Source organism: Protopterus annectens, chromosome 14.part0 (genome assembly GCF_019279795.1).
Source record: "Protopterus annectens isolate FY-2018-M chromosome 14.part0, PAN1.0, whole genome shotgun sequence".
Lineage (NCBI taxonomy): Eukaryota > Metazoa > Chordata > Ceratodontiformes > Protopteridae > Protopterus > Protopterus annectens.
Window position 1 is genome coordinate 1020860549 of NC_056748.1, and position 23338 is coordinate 1020883886.

At 38.9% G+C, this 23338-nt stretch overlaps 1 protein-coding gene across 3 annotated transcripts in view; it reads right to left on the reverse strand.

Moving 5' to 3' along the window:
- Positions 1–23338, reverse strand: part of PYROXD2 (pyridine nucleotide-disulphide oxidoreductase domain 2) — a 374632-nt gene that overhangs the window by 277962 nt on the left and 73332 nt on the right. For all 3 annotated transcript variants that reach the window (XM_044056825.1, XM_044056823.1, XM_044056824.1), the window contains one exon: positions 16730–16823. In XM_044056825.1, the coding sequence (XP_043912760.1) occupies positions 16730–16823 (94 nt within the window). The remainder of the gene's footprint in view (positions 1–16729; positions 16824–23338) is intronic.

Sequence of the window (23338 nt, forward strand, 5' to 3'; positions counted from 1 at the left end):
ACTGAGTTTCAATGCCACTAAGATTAACACCAAAACAAAAACAGGGCGGGTGAGTGGGAATAACTGAAGAGCAGAATAACCAGTTAAAAATTCCTTCAACACTCCTTCATACACAGTTTAAATCAATTTAAATATTGATGGTACTTCTAGCCTTTATTGACATGTTTTACCAGTAGTTATTACAATCCTTTCCAGCAGTCTCACTTCTGTCATGTTTCAGTATTTCCACAGGGATATATTTCACACATGTGATTTCATCATCTTCTGCAGCTATACTTTTCAGCCTGCTGCAGGTTGTGTACTATTTTCTTACAGGCAGGGCATTTTTATTTCAGAATATATGTTGGACAGTTTCATGTTTAGGTTAAACTTACAGGCTGAAACACACTTTTGTAATCAAGCAATACTTGCATACACTTTCACACTGTTACTTGCAGATTCTATTCCTTACTGACTACACTGCACTCTTTTGCTGACTGTCATACTTTTATATTTCTTTACAGTTACTGGTAGTGGATTACTGACCTGCCTGGTGGCAAATCAAGCACCAGCCTATCGCCATAGGCTCTGCGGTTCGCAGAACGGGCACCTGCAGCTGTAATATAAATGAAGTAATATTGGAATACACATCTCCATAATATCAGCTAGTTTAATTTCTTACATACATAATTAAATGTTACTTACTCAGTAGTGGGGCATTGGGTGTTTGCCGGGCCTCCTGGATCCAAAGGTTCAGTTGGTCCTGCTTGCATCTCTTCAGGTCCGCATGGTGGTGACGGACCTGTTCACCAGTCCTTCGAATCCCTGTGGCACTGGTGAGATCATGAGCCAACCGATCCCATGCCTCAGCCCTGTATGCTCCCCAGAGGACCTGGCCCTGCATGAGTTGGGCCTCATGATGATGGACTAGGAGCCAGACCATGTACCTGGACTCCTCAACACCCCACCTCTGTGCTCGAAAGCGACTACCCTCTCTTACTCCTGTCATTCTGCCTGCAGGTCAGTTCTACAATCGTTTATGCTGTGTATTCCTGCCTGTGGGGCTTATATAGTCCGTTTTTCCCGCACATATCTGTGATTGGCCATTTTGGAATTGTATCAACTTCTGTAAACCTGCATTGTCATGCTCTAGTTTGTATTCATTCCTATATATTAGCTATTATTGCATTTACAGGTACTGCTGTCATGGCTTAGTGGTTCTGTACCTTGACTATGGTGTATAGTATCCTGGGTTCGAATCTGGCCACTGCTTTTTATTTTTCATGACTGTCTAGACATGCTGAGGGGTGTGTCTGTGTAAAGGCAGTTTTGATACGGCTTGCTCAACGTTGCCCGTTGGTTAGCTCATTTGCGTGGTGCGCAGCTCCGCACAAATGGGGTATGCTGCTTTAAGCCTCATTTGGCTATCGGCACGCATATTATGCTCAGCTCAGTTAGGGGCACATAGATTTAGCATGTTAAACCACTGCTCAGCTACAGGCACTCATTTTGCGCCAGTTAAACCACTGCTCATCTACGGGCACATGCACTCACTCTGTTAAACTGTAGCTCAGCTATGAGCACATCTGGCATTTTTTCTTTTGTTACCTCACATGTCTTCAATATAAATGGGCTATTTCATTACATCTTACATATATTGGGGTTTTATGTGTACATATTTGTCAGGGACTTGTTTACTGCTTATTTTGAAAAAAAAAATTGGTGTTGTGGGGGCTCGAACCATGAATGCCTGCTCTTTAGCCAACATCTCTACCACTACACTATTGCTTCCTGGCTTATTTTGCATATTTAGTTCTTATATGCTTTCCCACTGACTGCTAACTATAGCTGCGCTATTGGTAAGCCCGCGCAAACGAGCTCACTCGCGGTTAAACATCTTTACAATTTTAAAAAAATATATAACATGTTCATTTATATATATTTTATGTTCATAGTCTGTGGGGGCATGTGTTGTGTTGTGTTTATTCACATTTCCGTGGACTCTGTTGTGGGTGTTTACTTTGGGCACTTTTACACTTCTGGGGTCGTGTCCGCTTGCAGGGCTCAGCCTACGGACACGCCCCCTACTGTCTTACACGGACTGTGTTAGACTTAGGTGTGATTCAGCATGCTCTCATGAATATGCAAAGCATGCTGACATCACTCCATTTAACTGCAGCCTCCGTGTAAGAGTTATAACTCTTACACGGTGGCTTCGTGAATCCTGGGGCATATCTATATAAATTAAATCATAGAACAATTTTTCATTCGTAGTTGTTATTACATTGTTATAGAACATGTTACAGGTGGTAATATATCTATTTTCAACATATGCATCTTGAAATATGAATTTCAAATCCAAACCTTTCCACTTCTGACAATTTATTCAATATAACCTTCTCTGTTATTTTTCCAGAATATGAAAGAATACTTGTATGTCTGTATGACTCTGGGTTTGTCCTACTTCCCTTTCCCTAAAAGTTTTAACATGTGCATGTCTCCAATTTTTAGGAATCTCCTCATATTTATATGACCTACTAAATAACAGATATAATGGTACTGCAAGTTCATGCCAAAGTATTCTCAGGTCATTACTAATTCCATCTCCTCCATGTGCTTTGTTTGGATCCAGTTTGTGTAGTTCTTTTCCAATATGATCTAATATGATTTCAGTATCTGAGTTTACCTGGATGCTACTAGGGCAGTTTATCAACTCTTTATCCAGCCAAACTGCCTTGCATAAGATTTTGTAAATATATAATTTGCTGGACCTGAGAATGCATTTTAGAATCCACACACAGTTTATATGTCTTTACTCCTACTACACCCTATGCATCTATAAAATGGTTTCCTATTATGCTCAATATTTATATATACATTATTTTCATTTTTTTCTTGATCTTGTTTCACCCTATGTTTAAATTTGTCTGTCCAGCTTATTTATTTCAGTTTTCAAAGTCATAGCTCATCCTTTTTTCCATTTCTTATATTTTTTGTCTAGTACCTTAATCAAATATCTTGTTCTTATGAAAATATATTCTTCTGACATTGTGTGCCTATATCCTGCTGTTAAACATTGTTTTGATGTTTTGTATTCAAACAATTTCTTTTTCAAAATGTTTTACATTTCTTCTGCAGTTTTTCCACTGAACGCATCACTCTGATTAGTTTTACACAATGACTGTTTTACGTCCATCTAATCAGTTATTAATCTTATTTGTATTGGTTTAGATTTCAGTTCAGCAGAATTATCTAGCAACAAATTAACCTTTATAACTCCATGATCACTGCACATCAATGGTGGTAAAACTTGACATGAAGTAACAGTAATTAGTTTAGGAACACAAAACAATGTCTAGTATGTTCAGTTCCCAGGTAGCTTTTTTGCAATCTGAAACAATGGAACATACACTGAAAAGAATTTCCTTACTAATGTTGTTGAATCAATATTATTCCAGTCTGTTTCTGGTAGATTTAGGTCCCAAGCCACTATTATTCTTCCCTCCTGTGTTTCATGAAAAAAATGTTTGAATTCATCTAAGTGATCATCACTTGGCTTTGGTGGTCTATACAATTCAACAATTATTATATGTTCCAGGGTTGTATTTATTGTCACAGTTTTACAATCAACAGTATTGGTGTTATCAATGAACATGCAATAATCACAGATCTCATAACAATTTTTATTCCTTATCATAACACCTCCACCTGATTTTTTTTGTTAGAATGTCTGTTACAGTAAAATATTTATACCCTGACAGAACTGGTGTTCTTTAACCATGTTTCACAAACAATAACAACATCAGTCTCATAGAAATATAGCAAATCTTCCAATAAAAAACTTTGTCATTAATGCTTCCAGCATTGAAAAACATCAGAGATGTATCAAATGTTGCTGTCTGTGAAATGTTAAATTTTCAACCTGGTAATAATATTACCTTGCATTTGTCAAATATGGCAAAATATCTGCTGCAAAAATTCCCTTCCCTGATCCTGACAAGCATACACCATTCTGTCTAACGTTTTCCCAAAATTAGGCTTGGACACTACACATTTCCATTTCTTAGAACAAGACATTTTTTCATGTAGATAATTACCCCAGAACTACTTCTTTTTATATGTGATTTGTGAAAACATGTCCATTGTGTAAAATTTGTTTAATGGATGACATGACCAGAATTTTTATTTTGTTAGATCTATAGTTATTTTGTAAATCAGAATAGTTTTGCTTCTTATGAAGGTTGACTTGCTTTTTGGCAAGGTTATCAAGTTCTTTAAAGTGCTTTGCGGAGTTTTATGCTTCTGCCACTCTTCCCATGCCTTGCCTCAATTTTGCATCAGAATTCTACTCATATTAGCCAAAGGGCAAAGTTAGATTTTACTCTTTTCCTAAATAGTGGTACAAGGCTGTTTAGGATGTTTAAAACATTGAACTGAACCTTTCTACTGCCTTACATAGTGGCAAAGCTTTTATAATAGCCCAGTTAACAGAGTTCAAAACAGTTAAAATGATTCAGGGTTAAATTTTGTGAGATTATGAGTATTTTGTATACGTGTTCATTAGCATGGTGAGTAATATATAGGACAGTGGTTACTAAGGAATTCAGGAAGGGTTCCTGATGTAGTGTAGTTGCAAGGATCACAGACCAGAATTCAGTTAAGAATGGGAATAGAGATATGGGATCTGTTGTATGGGATCTGTTGTACTGAGTAGAAGAAGTAATAAGGTGTTTGAAGCCATGAAGGCAGATGCTAGAAGGAGGATAGTTAGATGTGAAAGTTGACTTCACCAAGATTATTGTTTCACTGGTAAGGTGGCTATATTGTTTCCAGGTGGGTTATAATGAACAATTATAAAAAGGAGTTTGTGATAATTTAATTTTATGCAGGACATAAGTAGCTCTATATTACCGAATATGGGCAAAGTTTTTATAATGGGAGAAACTTCATACGTGTTATAATAGTTGATAGCTACCAGTCTAGTTTCCTGGGGGAAGAATGCAGTCTTTTACATGACATTTTAGCCATGAGTCAGTGAGGGCATTGATATCTGGTGCATAATAAGAGATCCAAACATGCAGTTCAGTGATTTTATTACAAATGCTTCATATATTTAAAGTATAGTTGTTTGGAGTTATTAGAGGTGACCAGAGGGGATATCGGTAAAGGGGGGATTGACATAGGAGCCTTGGTTAGGGCATATGGCACCACAGAGTTTAATTTTTGAAGAATGTTGGAGGGCATTAAGTGGTTTTATAATGGTAATTATTACTGTTATTTTGCTGCTGTTGTTTTTTTTTTTTTTGCTTTGTACTGGTGTGGTAGTCAAGTAATGTAAAAATTTTGCATATAAAATAAAGGTAGGCTGTTTGGCAATTTCTGATGAAGAATTTTGGAGAAAATTGTTTAAATGGAGGTTTCTGGTAGGTGAGGAAATTTTGGGATATAAAAGCAATTTGAGAGTGTGTGCGGAGAGAAACTAGTATAAGAAGTAGAGAAGTTAAGGTAGGGAATAACATGTTTACTTGCAATGAGAGGGGGAGGTATAGGCAATGAAGTTATAATTTTGTCATGAGATTAGGAAAGGGATTGTAGTAGTGCAAAGGGAAGGAAAGATGGATATTTACTGGGCCATCAGAGTGACTGATTGGGAAAGACAACATCAAAAGTACAGTGGTGGATGCCGTATTTACAGAGTAGACGCTCAGTGAGTGAAAGAGTGAGTACAGAAGAGAATACCTATACTGTTATGATGGATGATATAAGGTGGGTGAAAGTGTGGAAAAAATAAGCCAGTTTGTGGTGTCATTAAAAATTTGGAGGTGAGCAGTGGGATTAAATGTGTGGATGTAAGGGGAGGGATTGAGGATGGGAGGAAGAGAAGCGGCCAAACTTTCCACATTAGTGGGAAACTGGGGCTTCTCAACCCAAGTGATTCTGCACAGCCAGCACAACAAAGGAAAACAAAAAATGGCCTGAGGCAGACTTTTGTTGTGGCTGTTAAAAGGCAGAAACTAAAAGTAAAGGTACGCCACTGTAAACTAGTGATAAGGCAAACCTTGCAGAAAGGGAGCAGTACAACTGCATTGATGTACCATTGGGTGCTCAAGGGAGTTTAAACATGAAAGCAGCCCACACAGGAGGAAATAACATCAGTACAAAACAGGTAAGCAATGTATACCTTCTGAACCTGCAGTCTTGGCTGTGGCACTGTTCTTAATATTCAGGCACTGTGAAATAGGATACAAAAACAACAACTACCACAATTATCTAAAGTATTGAAAGCAGTAAGGAGGCAGAGAGGGGTAAACTACAGGTGCCTCTGAAGAATATTGAGTAAGTCTTCTCTGCACTGCTGGGGGCATGCCACACTCTAAAACAGCATCAATTACTTGAACACCTTCTGTTTTACAGTATTATGGATAGCACCTATTGAAAGAATAACAAGTGTTATTCTTATTATGCTGCCCTAACTACGAATTCATGCTCCAAATACTTTTTCCAAGCCTAACTGTCTTGTGAGGAGAAAAAAAGACCAGATAATTGAAGGTGGTGAGCATAAAGCAGCGTGCTGATAGCGGGTAAATAGGCCAACCATGTGGAAAAACAAATATTTAGTGTTGGACAATTAGTGTATTAATAATATTAAAGACTATACATACACACACACATATATATATATATAGAGAGAGAGAGAGAGAGACTATGACTAGGGAGAATGTGTTAGAAAGTAGTAGGAGACCAAACAAAATTCATTCCAACTTACACAAAATGCAACACCCACTTCAGTAACACAGAAACCTGGTTCAAGGCTCCCGAGAGCACCCCAGCACTACCAGGTTATACCTCATACCATGCTTTTCGGCCCCAAAACTCGGACCAAACCACAGAAGGAGAACTGATAATATCAAGAACTATTTAACATGACATACATTCAGTTAAAACTGATCATTACTGTAAACAGAGCATTCAAGTGCTGAAACAAAGACAATGTAAAGACCTGACTCCTCTTTAAGTTTTAGCAAGTAATGTTGTAAAACAGTCAACTAAAGTACAAAAATCAGTGTTATGGGAATTAGCACATTAGAACAGACAGCAATGACACAGTTTAATGTATAGAATATGATATACTTTACACTGAGTGTTTAATGTAGTTTAATATAGTTAAATACTATATTTATGCTAAACTAGAGGGGAGAACCACATCCAATGCATATAAAGAGAAAGGATTAAGACCATGGTGGCTGGGGATTGGTATAATGGTTGAGGTGAACTCTCAGATACGAGATGCAGGGTTTGATTCTCACCTTTTAAGGAAAATTGGCTTGATGTAAAATGGCCACAAAGGCAGCTAGCCTAGTCTTACCTATGAAGACAGTTAAAACTAGTAGAGTGGAGTGACAGAGATCTTGGCTCATTTTTATTTACAGCAACACCAGATATGGTTGTGATTTTGGTTTTTGTAAGTAATTTGTGTAACTGAGTGACGTTATCCCCAAACAGGTTACAATATGTTAACCTAACGAGCCTGGTCTGCATGGCTATGGAGCGTATAATCATGGAACTTATAAACAATGACATTGGTAATCTCCAAACTCAGGACCCCACCCAGTTCGGGTTTGTAAAAGGCAGATCATGTCTCCTAAACCTGATAGACTTCTTTGAAGCAGTCACCAAAGCCATAGATGAGGGTAAGGTGGTTCCCACAGCCTATCTAGATCTCGCCAAGGCTTTTGACACCATTCCCCCACTCTGGAATTATAGATAAACTCACTAAACTAGGTATAAATCCCTATGTTACAAGATGGGTTGCCAACTGACTCACTGACAGAACCCACACTGTGAAAGTAGCAGACTCCAAATCCAGCTTCAGACCAGTGACAAAGTGGAGTACCACAGGGTTCAGTCCTGGGTCCTCTCCTGTTTGGTATCTACTTCTTTGAAGTACAGGCCAACACAGAAGGTATTTGGCTAGTGAAGTTCACAGATGACTGCAAACTAGGAGCCATAAACAAAACTCCAAAAGATGTGGACATCCTACAAAAGGGCCTTGCTGAGACAGATGCCTGGTGTCAAAGCCATAGCCTCAAGCTCAATGCCAAAAAGTGCATTGTCATTCCTTTTGGTAAAAACTCAGTACCCATGAACTACCACATAGGTGGTAGTCTACTTAACACCAAAAGTGTGATAAGAGACCTTGGGACACAGGTGGACAGTAGTCTCTCCTTTAATAATCACATTGCCACAGTAGTCAGGAAATCCTTCTATGTGGCACACCTCATCACAAAAGGTTTCTCGTCCAGGAAAAAAGAGGTCATTGTTCCCCTCTACTCATCACTCATTAGACCCATTATAGAGTACAATGCCCCTTTTGGTATGTACCTCACAAGACATCTACAACAACTGAAAAGGCCACAGAAATACCTCACAAAGAGGATTACCGGCCTCAAAGAGATGCCCTATGCAGACCGTCTCAAAAAACTGCAGCTTTACTCCATTGCATATCGCCTACTCAGAGGCGATGTCTGCCTAACACACAAAGCTATGTCAAACCCAAAGCTTTTAGACATGCTCCACTTAAAGAAATCCCAATCCCTATGAGCTACATGCTCTAGGGACTTAAACCTCGTCACCACAATAAACAGAACATGCTGGAGTGATAGATTCCTGTACCAGAGACTTCCCATACTCTGGAATAAACTACCTATCTATATCAAACAAAGCTCCTCATTAGCACTCTTCAAGAAAAATCTTAATGATTGGATGGGAGATAGGAAATTCACCCCAGGGATCACTTCTGTGGCTCTGCTCGACAGTGGCACAGGAAAATAATTTTCTTGGGTGGCGAAAGCCAGGGTATCTTTGGCTAGGCTTATATAGGCCTTAGGGCCAATAGCCTAGTACCTACCTATGAAACTATGAACCATAGTTGATAAGTCTGCCATTATGACACTGGAAAAATATGATAATTTTGTAAAAAATCTTTCTGTCTCAAGCTTTTTATATTTAGTTATTTTTAATTTATTTTGATTGTTAATCAGGTGAGAAGGCTGGTATAGGACTCTTATCAGCAGCAATCTGGGCCAAGTGTAATTAACAATGAACAAAAATCTACATAATTTGCCATATTCACAATCAATATGCAATACATTTAAGATAAGCATTATAACTAACATACGTTTAAACATCCTGATTATCATACATGCACACATACATATATACACAAACATATATACAAAAAAAAGGCATTTAAGTATAGATTTGGGCATCATTTAGAGTACACAATAGATAACATATTATAAACGCACATATATAAGTGCTTGATTTTCTAACGCCTTCCCTAACCTCAACCCCATGCCTAAAATGCACACACACACACACACACACACACACACACACACACACACACCTATACCTTTATCTAACCCTTACCCTAACTCTAACACTCAAACACACACATACACGCTCTAACCCTCTTTCAATACCCACTCACCAATTTCAAAGAAGTGGCACTTCAAGATATCAGAAAATCGACTTCCACTAGCATTTGTCAAAGAAATGTTTAACAAAAGACACGGTAACCCTTATATGAGATTGTATTTACCAAGTGATAGCATATTTATCATATCCTGAAAATGTCTGAAAAACTGATATACACTTGAAGCTTAAATGGGTATATTTTCATTCACTTATTCATTTTTTTCTGATATTTGTTTTATCCTATTCATAGTCATGGGCAGCTGAAATCTATTATAGCAAGTAATGGGATTAAACTGTTGAAACATTCACAGAGGGTGCACAACTCAACCACAGAGCATGCAAACACATATGCATATCCACCCACTTACAGTATACATATCTATACATGCACATGCTCACACGTGCACATGCACACACACACACACACACACACACACACACACACACACACACACACACACACACACACACACACACACGTGTCTGTTGATTATTCAAGAGCAATAATTACAATTTTCAGAACTGTAAAAAGTGGAAAACTAGGGACATATGCACTGATTATAAGATTTTTACATTTCGGACTATTCCCCCTACTCTAGGCTACTAAAATCTCAGATTTCAGAGGTTTGCAGTATACATGCAGCCCAAAAAAAAAAAAAGTTTAATATAGCATGTTTGGAATTTTTGGAACCTCTCTGGTTTTCAGTTTATTTTTTTCTAAGGTCAGGACTTGCAGTATGATGTCTCATATTTTGATAGGAAGCCCATATGTATCTGCTAGTAGGAAAGTCCAGTTCTACTTTCTGATAAACATTCCTTTTTACTTTTTTTTTTCTTCTCTTCTTCTTTTTTTCCAGTTAGGGCAGTGTGGATCACCTGTCCGCTCGCTGATTAGTCAGTGGAGTTTTACAATGTCGAGTTGCCAGCCTGGCGCCTAGCAGTAACAAATAACTTTTATAATGTAAGAGACCAGCTTTTGTGAACATCCTGTATTTGCGCCCAACCCTCCACAGAAGGCACACACGCATGCACTTATGCCTAGAGCCAATTTATTGTGTCCAATCCACCTACAGCATGTTTTTGGGATGTGGGAGGAAACCGGAGTACCCGGTGGAAACCCATGCGACCACAGGGAGGACATGCAGACTCCACACAGAAGGCACCCCAGCTGAGAATTAAACTGAAGAACCTCTTGCTGTGAGGCAGCAAAGCTAACCGCTGCACCACTGTGGCTGCCCCTATTCCTTTTTACTGCATACACTTGGTAATCGATCGATAGTTCTGCTCTTTAGACCATTATTTTTTAATTTTGCTATGGTGGGCAGACTGCCATTTTATACGTTGTGAAATTGAGTTTGCACTGTTTTTTTAAGTGAACATTTGCGATAAATATTCCTTTTTACTGCATATATTTGGCAATTGACAGATAGTTCTGCTCCTGAGACCATTATTTTTTTTAATTTTGCTATAGTAGGCAGACTGCCATTTTATACATAGTGAATTTTGCATTTACACTGTTTTCTTTAGTGAACGGTGAAAACTCAAAGGTACTATTATGCAACAGATGTTTTTAATATATCCATTACAGTGACAGTTTACAATGTTAGTTGCCTAGCCATACTGCAGAGACACATTTTTGTATCTAAATGAATTTTAGCCACACACTATAGAAGCTGTAATGTTTTAGAAATGTATCTTAACTGGAACATGTAATTGCAGTTTTTAAGAAGTATAGCTGATTGTATACTTTAAATTTTGTAGCTGAGCCACACTTTACAGATATTTTAATTTACTGTGAATGTACCTTTACTGGAACTTGTTAACAGTTGTTAATTGATTTATGAATCTTTGTCTTTTACTCTTGTCCGCTATATAATTTTATTAGTTTGCAAATATCTCTCCTAATGATTGGCAGTGGACTTTTACAGTGTCGAGTTGCCAGCTATATTCCTAATGCAACTTTCTCTCGCCTTTTCCTTTCAGTTAGTCTAACCACTCCACTGCCTTGTACATTGGCTGGCTGGCTCTTAAATCCAAATAACCCTCCAATGGACTCCAAACAGTGAACTAACATCTTTAAAAAAAGTTTACTAGCTACATATTATGTATTCGTTTTGCCCTGCAACTCTGTAATGATATACTGAATTAACCTTTTGGATAGAGCTTTCAGTTGTGTTTACTCAAAGTCTAGACACCCACTCTTGTTCCCCCCACTCCTTCTATTCTCATTAGTCCCCCTCAAAGTATAATTTTTTATCTCTCCCTTTCTTAATTCTGCAACGTGAAAAATAAACATTTTTTTCTTTTAAGATTTTTTTTTTGCAAACTGGTAAACATGTATTTTATAAAAATGTTTCCTTCTTAACAATTTGCTATACATCAGCATATGTTGTATAGTCCTGATTTGAACTTACCTGATTAACAGATTGTTTTTTGCTGCCACAATATCTCCAGCCTGCTTCTACCCAATCCATTTACCCTCACTATGCTTGAGCTCACTACGCTCCCCTACCCTTATTCTCACCCACCCCCACATAATCTACATTTATACCTAAGCCCTAGTTAGCCACTCCCCACTTCACCCACCTCTTCCTGCTTAAACCCTCCAATCCACAGCCCCATTATAACCACACCTCCCTATCAGCCCAGCCTCTTACTCTCCCCTACTTCATCACCCCCTTTACCCCACCTCCCTCAAACATCAACTACAATTACTTAACTAAACTCTGCTCTCCTCTGCATATTATCATATCAGCTCCTCTCTTCTCCAGCCTATCATAACTTCTCTTAACTACCCACTTTTCCTTCCATCCACTCCTCTCATAAAACATCTCTCCTCATACCATCACAGAATTCCCTAACATGTTCCTTGTTCTCTTTACTAATCCATTACTTCCCCTTCTATCCTTCTCAACCACATGCCATGTTAATCTAACACACATTAACCAACCTCCCACACTCACACATATCCTATATAATAATGAAATAATTTACATATTTTTAATTGCTCCCTCACTTTACAGCTTCTCTTACACACACCAACATAAGATCAAATTACTCCAGCTCCCCTCACTCCCCACAAAACTAAGCCAAACTACCATACCTATCACTCCAACACTGATTTACTAACTATGTTTACCCTAACTCTACTTTTGCCCGTGGATATTCACCCTAATCCTGGTCCCTACACTTGTCTCTTTATCCAGTCCCACCATCCTCCACCTCTTCCCATCCCTCCACACCCCTTCCACACCCCTTCTCCTCTTCCTCAACTAAACACTTCATTTTATCTATTAGCATCCAAACTATCCTTAACAAAACCACTTTATTCCATTCATGGATTGCCCAACATACCCCTGACATCATAACTCTATAAGAAACCTGGCTAAAGGCTCATATATCTGATAATGATTTCCCACAGCACAGGTATAATATATTTTGCCCGGATAGGGTTAAAAAAAGGAGGAGGCATTGCTATACTCTACTCAGAACAACTCAACCTATCCCTGTTATCTATGTCACTCCATAACTTTCACCCTGCTGAAGTACTTATAGTAAATTGTTATTTAAACAATCATAAGAAGTTTGGAATCACTGCCATTTATATCCCTCCAGGTAACAACATCCCCATCCTCGAATGCATTCTTTCCTGCATCTCTCACTCCATAGCCTATGAAACAATTATTCTTGGCAATGTAAAGGGGCAGCCACGGTGGTGCAGCGGTTAGCGTTGTTGCCTCACAGCAAGAGTTTCTCTGGTTCGATCCTTGGCTGGGGAACCTTCTGTGTGGAGTCTGCATGTCCTCCCTGTGGTCACATGGGTTTCTTCAGGGTGCTCCAGTTTCCTACCACATCCCAAAGACATGCTGTAAGTGAATTGGACACTCTAAATTGGCCCTAGGCATGAGTGCATGCATGTGTGTGTCTTCCGTGGAAGGTTGGGCACCAGGCTGGCAACTTCACACTGTAAAACTCCACTGCCACTCATGAGTGGACATGTGATCCACTGTGGTGACCCCTAACCAGGAAAAGCTGAAAGAAGAAGAAGAAGAAGATTCTTGGCAATGTAAACATAGACTGGAAAACACTAACCACTGACACCACAAACTCCTACACTGATCTTCACAGCTTCTCCCAACTAATCTCAACCCCAACCCATGTAAACAAACACTCCAATACCAGCTCTGTTATTGACTGGCTCCTAACATCTAACCCAAACCTTTATCACAACCCCAGCACATTACCAGATACCATAAGTGAGCACCTGACTACCTATCTCCATAGACACTCCCTCCAACTGCGCAGGTCTCATAAATACAAAGACTGCCATAAACTCTCTAGTTTTAACCCTTTTATATTTAACAACAGACTGTCCCTCATCAATTGGTCCTTCCTCCAATATCTTCCCTTTAATGATGATGTTCAAAAATGTAACCACATCTTCCACTATTTTGTACCTTTTTTGCCTACACAACTAAGTTATGCCACAATTTATGTTTCAAATTTTATGTTTCGATCTATTTTCTCTAATAATGTTTGTAATGCTCTAGGCTTTTCTCCTCAGGTCTTTGCTGAAAAAGGGCACTGGCTCAGTCGGACCAACCCAGTTAACAAATGTCAGATAAATAAATAAATTAAACAATTAAGATCCAATCAGGAAAATAAGGACAAAATCACTCTCTGCTCCCTGGCTTACACAGTCCACTCACACACTAATGCACAAAGTAAATAGTGCTTGGAAAACCTGGCTAAAAACCAAATCCCCTAAACACCTTCAAAATGATAAAGAACTCAGAAATCATACCAAAAAAACAGGTGAACAATGACAAGAAAACTTTTACCTAAAGACACAAGCAAACCGCCACTCCAATCTCAAGATATTCTGTAGTACTATCAACAGGATTCTTCACCCTGGAAATCCTACTACACTTTATCGACTCCATCAGCAAACTAACCCCAAAAGCCCCCAACTCCAAACCACCACCAACTGACAAAACCCCCTTTTCAAAACTAGTTTCCGCTGCTTCCATAAAATCTCTCCTCAGCAAACTAAAGCCATGCTCTCCCTCAGCTGATAATTTACCCCCCGTTTTAAAGCTCACTGCTGAATCTATAGCTTATACAATCTCTGCACTAATCAACAGATTTATCCAAGAATCTATAGCCCCTGACATCTGAAAAACATTCTATACCACACCTCTATACAAAAGAGAAAACTCTATTGACCCTTCCAATTTCAGGCCCATAGCCATTCTGTCCCCACTTTCAAAAATCCTTGAAAAATGCATCCATACTCAACTTCTCAACTATCTTCTCCATGAAAATCTTCTGTCACCAACCCAACACAAATTTCACCACAACCATAGTACTACTACTGCCCTGATATCTTTCACAAATACTGTCGCTGAAGTTAGAGACAACAACAAAGTGGGCTCTCATCTTTTCCTAGACCTCTCAAACGTCTTTGACACAGTCTCACACCAAAAGCTTCTAACAAAATTAGCCAGCCTTCATTTCTCAACTCCCACTCTCAACTGGTTCTCCCACTACCTTACCAACAGGCTTCAGTCTGTCAGATGGCTCACCTCCCACTCCCCTTTCCTCCCCATCCAAACACAAGTCCCCCAGGGCTCGATTCTAGGACCATTACTATTTTAACATATTTACTAACAACCTTTACACATAGTACTTTCACTCCTCTCTAATACAATATGCAGATGACTACATTAATCTCCTCTTCGGACAATCTCACTCAACTTCACACGCTTAGACAAAACTCTCTCTCTTCTGTTTAAAATTGGCTTAATCCCCCCCAAAAAAAAAAACAACCAACCTATTTTCTTTCCAAAATCTCACTCATCACAAAGCTACTTTTACCATTTCATCACTCAGTAACGCTATTGTTAAAGCAGAATCCAATACAAAGCTCCTTGGTACTATCCTAGACAATCAGTTAAAATTTGACTTACAAGTTCAGCACTGTATCAAAAAGACTAACCCAGTCTTATTTCTGCCTCTCGTATACATGCTACTCAAACTTCCAAACTTGAACAAACTTTTAACAAAACTGCTAGATTCGCCTCAAACCAACCTTACTCCTGTCACTGCTGTCTTTCACTAAAAACCTACAGTGGTTTAGAATTCTCGCAATAACTTCCTGTATCACAGTTTCACATAATTCACTCCATCCTCTATAAGTTCACTACCTGCCCTGCGTTCTCTTCTCTAGTGTCCTTCTATACCCCAAAACACACCCTACGAAGGTCTGACCAACATCTCTTGGATGTATAACAAGCCCAAAAGAACCGTTTGAAAACTTTTCTATAAATACTCGGTATCTCTAGCCTGGAACAAACTCCTTTACAATGTAAGAGCTACTACACACACACAAATAGTTTCCAAAAAGCACTAAACGATACCCTCTCAGATTTGTGGATCTGTTACTGCCACAACCCTACATAAACACCCACTCTCCTTTTACTGATTCCTTCCCTCCTTTTCTGCCTATTACCTTGTTAACACCTTTACTAAATCCCCCCTAAGTTATCTCACTCCACATCTTATGCTTCTTATCTCTAACAATACTCTATCTACCTCCTGAACTATTCTTACTAATTTAAACATTTTTTTCTCTTGTACACTCCCTTATCTCAAGTAGGTTGTAGCTTGAACTTTCTAGGTTGTTCCACTATTTTGTATCAATGTGCATAAATAAATATCTAATTGCCTCAATTTATGTTTCTTGTAACCTTCCTTTTTTCTGACATGATGTTGTTTTAGCCTCCAATAAACTTCCTTTTTCTTTGATATGATGTTGTTTGAGCCTCCTAAAATGCTTCCACTATTTTGTACCTTTTTTGCCTACACAACTAAGTTATGCCACAATTTATGTTTCAAATTTTATGTTTCGATCTATTTTCTCTAATAATGTTTGTAATGCTCTAGGCTTTTCTCCTCGGGTCTTTGCTGAAAAAGGGCACTGGCTCAGTCGGACCAACCCAGTTAACAAATGTCAGATAAATAAATAAATTAAACAATTAAGCCTGCTGATAAACACCTGGAAAGAGCAGCAGATACATTTATAGAAACCTTGCATATTACAAGACAGAGTCCAAAAAACATTGTGTAGATGTGAAATGTCATATTAAATTGTTGCAGTGCATCTAGAAATATCATAGAAATTAGTGATGAAGACAATACATGCTTAACATTCTTTACTGACTAAGGAAAACTACAAGGTAAGGTAAAATGCTCTGAAAAGGTTTCATACCTGGTATAATTTCTTCTGTAACTGCAGCCCCTCCAAGTACATGGCGTCGCTCAAGTACAGCTGTCTTCACTCCAGCCTTCTGTAAGTAAGCTGCCTGTCAAAAGCAAATGAGACATCATTGCTTATTTAATTTAGCTTTAAACTGTTTTGACCATTCTGCACAAATTAAATTACATTTAAAAGAGCTGTCTCAAAAAGAAAAATCAAAATCAGTTTGAAAATAAACAATTAGCCAGATTCAATAAAGCCTTCTTTGTCCATTTACACTGTGTGCTCAGCGTGATGCAGATATGATAGCAAACTGTTTTGGATTCACCAAGTGGCTCTACACAGTGTGCAGAGCTGCACAAACAAGGTAAACACTGTGGCATGCTAATTACAGCATAAGCAGCTGTATTGTATGCTAATCAACCAATCCAATATGGAGGAGCTATTCAACAAGCTATAAAGCAACTGTGTAGACTCAGTGTTGGTTTTCCCTGTGATTTCCAAACCCTATTGGAATACAGAAACAGAAAGGAATCTACACTGAAAGACTGTTAGGGGCTGCTGTTGCTTTTAGTCATGTCTATGTGCAACAGGCTGAAGTCTATGCTGCTGCCAATAGACCAAGGCCAAGGAGAAGAGTTTTTAGACCCCATTTAACTTTACAATTTCCACATCATGCAGATTGTGATGAGTACTACAGGGTGGGTAGAGACGCACTACAGGAACTCTGCAACCTCTGTTGTCTTCATTTCAGAGCCAGGGCAAACCAAGGGGAACCCATCCCACTGGAGACAAAGGTATCTGTAGCACTTAGAATGTTGGCTACAGGTACCTTTCAGAGAACAACAGGAGACATGCTGGGGATGTCACAGGCATCCGCATCCAGAAGCCTCCATCAGTTCCTGAATGCTATATATTTTCCCTATACCCCTGGGGACAGGGGCAGAAATATGCAGGAGTTCTATCCTGTAGCACACTACCCTAAAGTACTGGATGCCATAGATTGCACACATGTAGAAAGTAAGGCACCACCCGGGGAACAGGGAAGGCTCTACATAAATAGAAAGGGCTCCCACTCTATTAACTGCCAAGTCATTTGTAATGCCAAGGAAATCATCCTGAATGTGTGCTGGCAACCCAAGCAGTTACCATGACTCACATATCTGGCACACCTTCCAATAGTATCAGATGTTCACTAGGGAAGATATTCCATAGGATCATTTACTGGGGGATGCAAGTTATGCTCTGGAACCATGGCTGATGACGCCCAACAGAAATGCAAACACACCTGCTGAAGAATGCCATAGTAAGGCACATACTCAAACCAAAAATATCATAGCGCATGTGTTTGGGCTGCTGACGTCACAGTTCCAGTGTCTTGATACATCTGGAGGATCCCTACAGGACAATCCACTTAGATGTATTAAAATATTCACTGTATGTGCCATGCTATGCAGCATCATCCTGAGAAAACAGCTTCAGCAGGATCAACAAACACTGGGAAGGGGCACACATCCCACCACCAATGGCAAGGTCACCACAGCTACACACAGGTGAGGAGTCAAAGGGGGAACCAGCAGCTGCTGTGGGTGTATGCAGACATAGACGTGTTCAATATGCCCTTGCAATGGCTAAGAGACAACACATAGCACACTCACTCACCACCTAAGGTGCTAAAATTTTCCTCCTATGCACATACATATAGTAACATTGATGCCAGTTAACACTCACAACCTTTACCTACTCATGTAATGGTTGTCTACTGCTAGTATCAGAGTCAGCACTGAACTAAAACTATTTTGCAACTGCTGGATTTACAAGGTAAGTGTTGAACCTGGAATATATTGTGTAATAATATGAATGACTGGCATATCCTTGCATGTTGTTACTTGGTAGTGTAAGCAAGTAAAAGGTGGGTGATTTGTTCAGAAAGTATCTTAACATGTGACAACAGAGACTTATTTGACTTGTATGGGTCCATTATTAAGTAGCAGGCCTCAGGCATCAAAGATTCACACAGTCATATTTCTCAAAAGTACTGATGGTCGCCACATGCCCTCAGTTTAGCACCATACATTTGTACTGGAAAATTATTAAAGATAGAAGTTAGAAAGTAATGAGACGTATTTCAGTTTCATTTCTCACAACTCTCACAACATCGTTAACAATATTGATGCAAAAAAGTGTGATGCCATCAACTAACTTTCTAAGACCAATACGAGTTAAAGGTACAATTACCAATTCAACATCACAAATGCAGATATACTAAGCACTAATTCAGCTATGCACCCTGAGCATCAGACACAAAGCTTATGTATCCCTGAATTCAAAAGATAGAAAACAGGGACATGGCACAGCTATCATCACTTGCACAGGCTGTTGCGTTGGGGGGGGGGCAGGCAAGATGCCTAGGCTGACATAAATGGTCAGTGTGTGTGTGTCAGTAAGAAAGAAAAGCAGGCAAACATTTGGATAAAGTAACAAATGGCCAGTGAGACAAAATGAGTTTTAAGCTTCACAGCTGAACCATGTAACTGTTATGTGTGTGTCTGTATGGATCCTCCAGGTGAAACTGGTGTGCGAGTGTCTTCATAAACACAGCCAAGCTCTGTGCTAGCTGTACATCTTGGTATGTCAGACAGGTGTGAGCTGTGCATGGTAAAGGTGGCAGTTCATTGTTGTCATACTCAACCATGAGAACTGCTCTACCAGGAGTTGCACTGGCATGTTCATGACCAAGGGCAGATGCACTCCTGCTACCTGAATGTGACTGATGCCTGCTGAACAAGTTCCCTCATAAGGGCACCCAAGACCATGAACCCATGGCTTGCCATGTCTGAGTGTGGACAGCTCAACCACTGATGGAGCAGTGGAAGTACTGCCACTATGGCAGCATGATCAGGCATGGCCACATTGGCTAACAGCAGCTGATATGGCTGACCTAGCCAATGAGGATGCTATCTCCCTCCCAGCAGACGTTCCATCACAGACACTGCCTGTTCCAAAGTGTCATTCATCTGATCCACTGAATTGGCAACATGGTGAAGACAGTCATGCATGTCAGCCTATGCCACATCTACAACCCTAAGCATTTCTCTGGAGAACCTGTGGGAATGTGCCTGTGACTCCGTGACAGCTCTAAACATATGTTAAGTGGCACAGGAAGAGACACCTGGATCAGGCAGGCAGCAGCCCTCCTCGGAGCACTGCTAACAACCCTCATGCGGTGCACCTTGCCCATACTTTGGCTATGGCCAGAGGCAACAGACGTTGAAGCCGCAGTAATCACACTTCACTGATCAACTGTCTTACCCTCCACCTGTCCAATATCTGAGTGCTCACTGGAATGGGTAGGAGTTGGCTTACTGATGGTGTCTGACAGAATTATAAGGGATGGCTGTATGTCCACCTCAATGTCAGATTCAACCTCTGCACCACCCCAACTGTGCCTCTGTTTGGCCACCATCATCATCAGAGTTTGCTGGTACTCTGACATCAGGTGGTAGATATCCCACACTTACACTGTCAGGAACACTTGTGATAATAAGCAACAAACACAGGAAAATATAATACCTACACTACTATAGTTCAATATATGCTAACAAACTAACATTGGTGCCATGATTTATTTATTTATTGACATCTGGTGACTGGGAAAGCCCACTGGACCAGTGATCCATTTTCAGTGGAGGCCCGGGGAGAAAAGCTCCAATTACAGTTACAAATAAAAGGTTATAACATTCTAGCAGCATTTATGTACAGCATTTAAAAAGAAGCTGCAGTATGGTTACAATGAAAACAATACAGAAGGTTTCATAAGTTGCAAACAGTTGCAAAGATTAGTGAGATATTTTATCATCAACTATAGAGAAAAAAACATCAATTATAGAAGGTTTAATATATATGTATATATGTATATATATATATATATATATATATATATATATATATATATATATATATATACACACATATATATATATATATATATACACACACACACACACACACACACACACATATATATATATATATATATATATATATATATATATACACATATACATACACACAGTGGATATAAAAAGTGTACATACCCCTATTAAAATGCCAGGTTTTTGTGATATAAAAAAATGAGACCACAATAAATCATTTAAAAACTTTTCCCACCTTTAATGTGACCTCTAACCTGTACAATTTAATTGAAAAACAAACAAATCTTTTAGGGGAAAAATATAAAAAATAAAAACTGTTCAATAAGCTGGTTGCATAAGTGTGCACATTCTTAAACTAATACTTTGCTGAATCACCTTTTGATTTAATTACAGCATTCAGGTCTTCTTGGGTAGGAGTCTATCAGCATTGCACATCTTGACTTAGCAATATTTGCCCACTCTTCCTTGCAAAAGCACTCCAGATCTGTCAGATTGCATCAGGTCAACCCACAGATTTTCTATTGGATTTAGGTCTGAGCTCTGGCTGGGCCATTTCAAAACTTAAATTTTCTTCTGGTGAAGCCATTTTTTTTCTTGATTTGGATGTATGCTTGGGGTCATTGTCATGTTGAAAGGCAAAATTCCTCTTAATCTTCAACTTTCTAGCAGATGCCTGAAGGTTTTGGGCCAAAAGTGACTGGTATTTGGAACTGCTGATAATTCCCTCCACCCTGACTAAAGCCCCAGGTCCAGCTGAAGAAAAGCAACGTCAAAGCATGATACTGCCACCACCATGCTTCACCATGGGGATAGTGTTCCTTTGGTGATGCAAAGTGTTGTTTTGCACCACACATACCTTTTGGAATTGTGACCAAAAAGTTCAACTTTGGTCTCATCAGACCATAACACATTTTCCCACATACTTTTGGGAGACTTGCTGTATTGTCATGCAAAATTTAGCTGGGCCTGGATGTTTTTCTGTGTAAGAAAAGGCTTCCATCTTGCAACCCTACCCCATACACCAGACATATGAAAAATATGGGAGATTGTTGTCACATGTAGTACACAACTAAGTACTAGCCAGAAATTCCTGCAGCTCCTTCAATGTTGCTGTAGGTCTCTTGGCAGCCTCCTTGATCAGTTTTCATCTTGTCTTTTCATCAATTTTGGAGGGAAGTCCAGTTCTTTGCAACATCACTGTTGTCCCGTATTTTCTCCACTTTTTGATGATTGTCTTCACTGTGTTACATAGTATATCCAAGAATTTTTTTGTATCCATCTTCTGACTGATACTTTTCAACAATGAGATCCCTTTGATACTTTGTAAGCTTTCTGCGAACCATGGCTTTTGCTGTAGCAAGCAACTGAGTAAATGTCAGGAAAATCCTACTAGTACAGCTGAACTTTATTTGGGGTTAATCAGAGTCTCTTTAATTGATGGCAGGTGTGCACCCAAGAAGACTGAATTCTTTAATTAAATCAAAAGGTGCTTCAGCAAAGTATTAGTTTAAGGGTGTGCACACTTATGCAACCAGCTTATCGTACGCTTTTTATTTTTTATATTTTTTCCTCTAACAGATTTGTTTGTTTTTCAATTGAAATGTACAGGTTATAAGTCACATTAAAGGTGGGAAAAGTTTTGAAATGATTTATTGTGGTCTAATTTTTTTTAAAATCACAAAATCCTGGCATTTTAACAGGGGTGTGTACACTTTTTATATCCACTATATATATATATATATATATATATATATATATATATATATATATATATAAATCGATTTCAGTAGATTGAACATATAACAAGTTCAAACCAAGTATGGCAGAGACCATATGTTTGAACTTGTAATAGTTCGAACACTGAAGGAAAAAAGAAAAAAACAAAATTAAACTGCTCTAGCAGGGGGGCTACACCCTTCCGACACTCCCCACACCCCCCTTACTTAAATATACCAACTCCGAGATCCCACTACATTGCGTTCCGCTCTGTATGCAGATATGTCTCAATATACCTTTAACAAAATTTTGTAAATTTTGTGATAAGGTTAAACCAGGTGAAATGTTTACAGTCAGGGGCAAAAAATATTTCATTCGCTTCCCACTGAACTGTGAGAGTAAATCGATTATTTACATAGCCATGTGTGACTGTTGTCAAGCCTTTTACATCGGCAAGACGGACCGTAGGGTCCGTGTGACGAATGTATGAAACATATATCGCCATCAAGAACAGCAAAGGTGATAATGCATTGGCTAAGCATATTGGTTTGAACCCGGTCATAGTTTTCACTGACCATTTTCACTGATACTCGAGAATCGAGAACTAGAGTGGCAGTTGCAGTTCGATGCCTTCAGGCATCCTGGCCTTAATACTAACTGTAATATTACACCAGTGTTGAAATTAAAGAGCTACTTAAGATAGCCACTTTGGGGTAACAGTAATTGATATGGTATGAATAATATTCATTTGCCACAATTATTTTCCCTGCTAGTAATGTTCGCAGGACGAATTGGTCGCAGAATCATGTTAGCTTTCACAAGAACTAATTTTGGATGTACTACATATAATGTACTATTGAACTTTTAGATAGTTACTAATTTGAGAGAGGGTTTCTTGCTATTTTATTGTTGATTTTCCATCAACTTTATTGGTCCTAACTGATTGAATGTTTATATATATAGTTTTTTT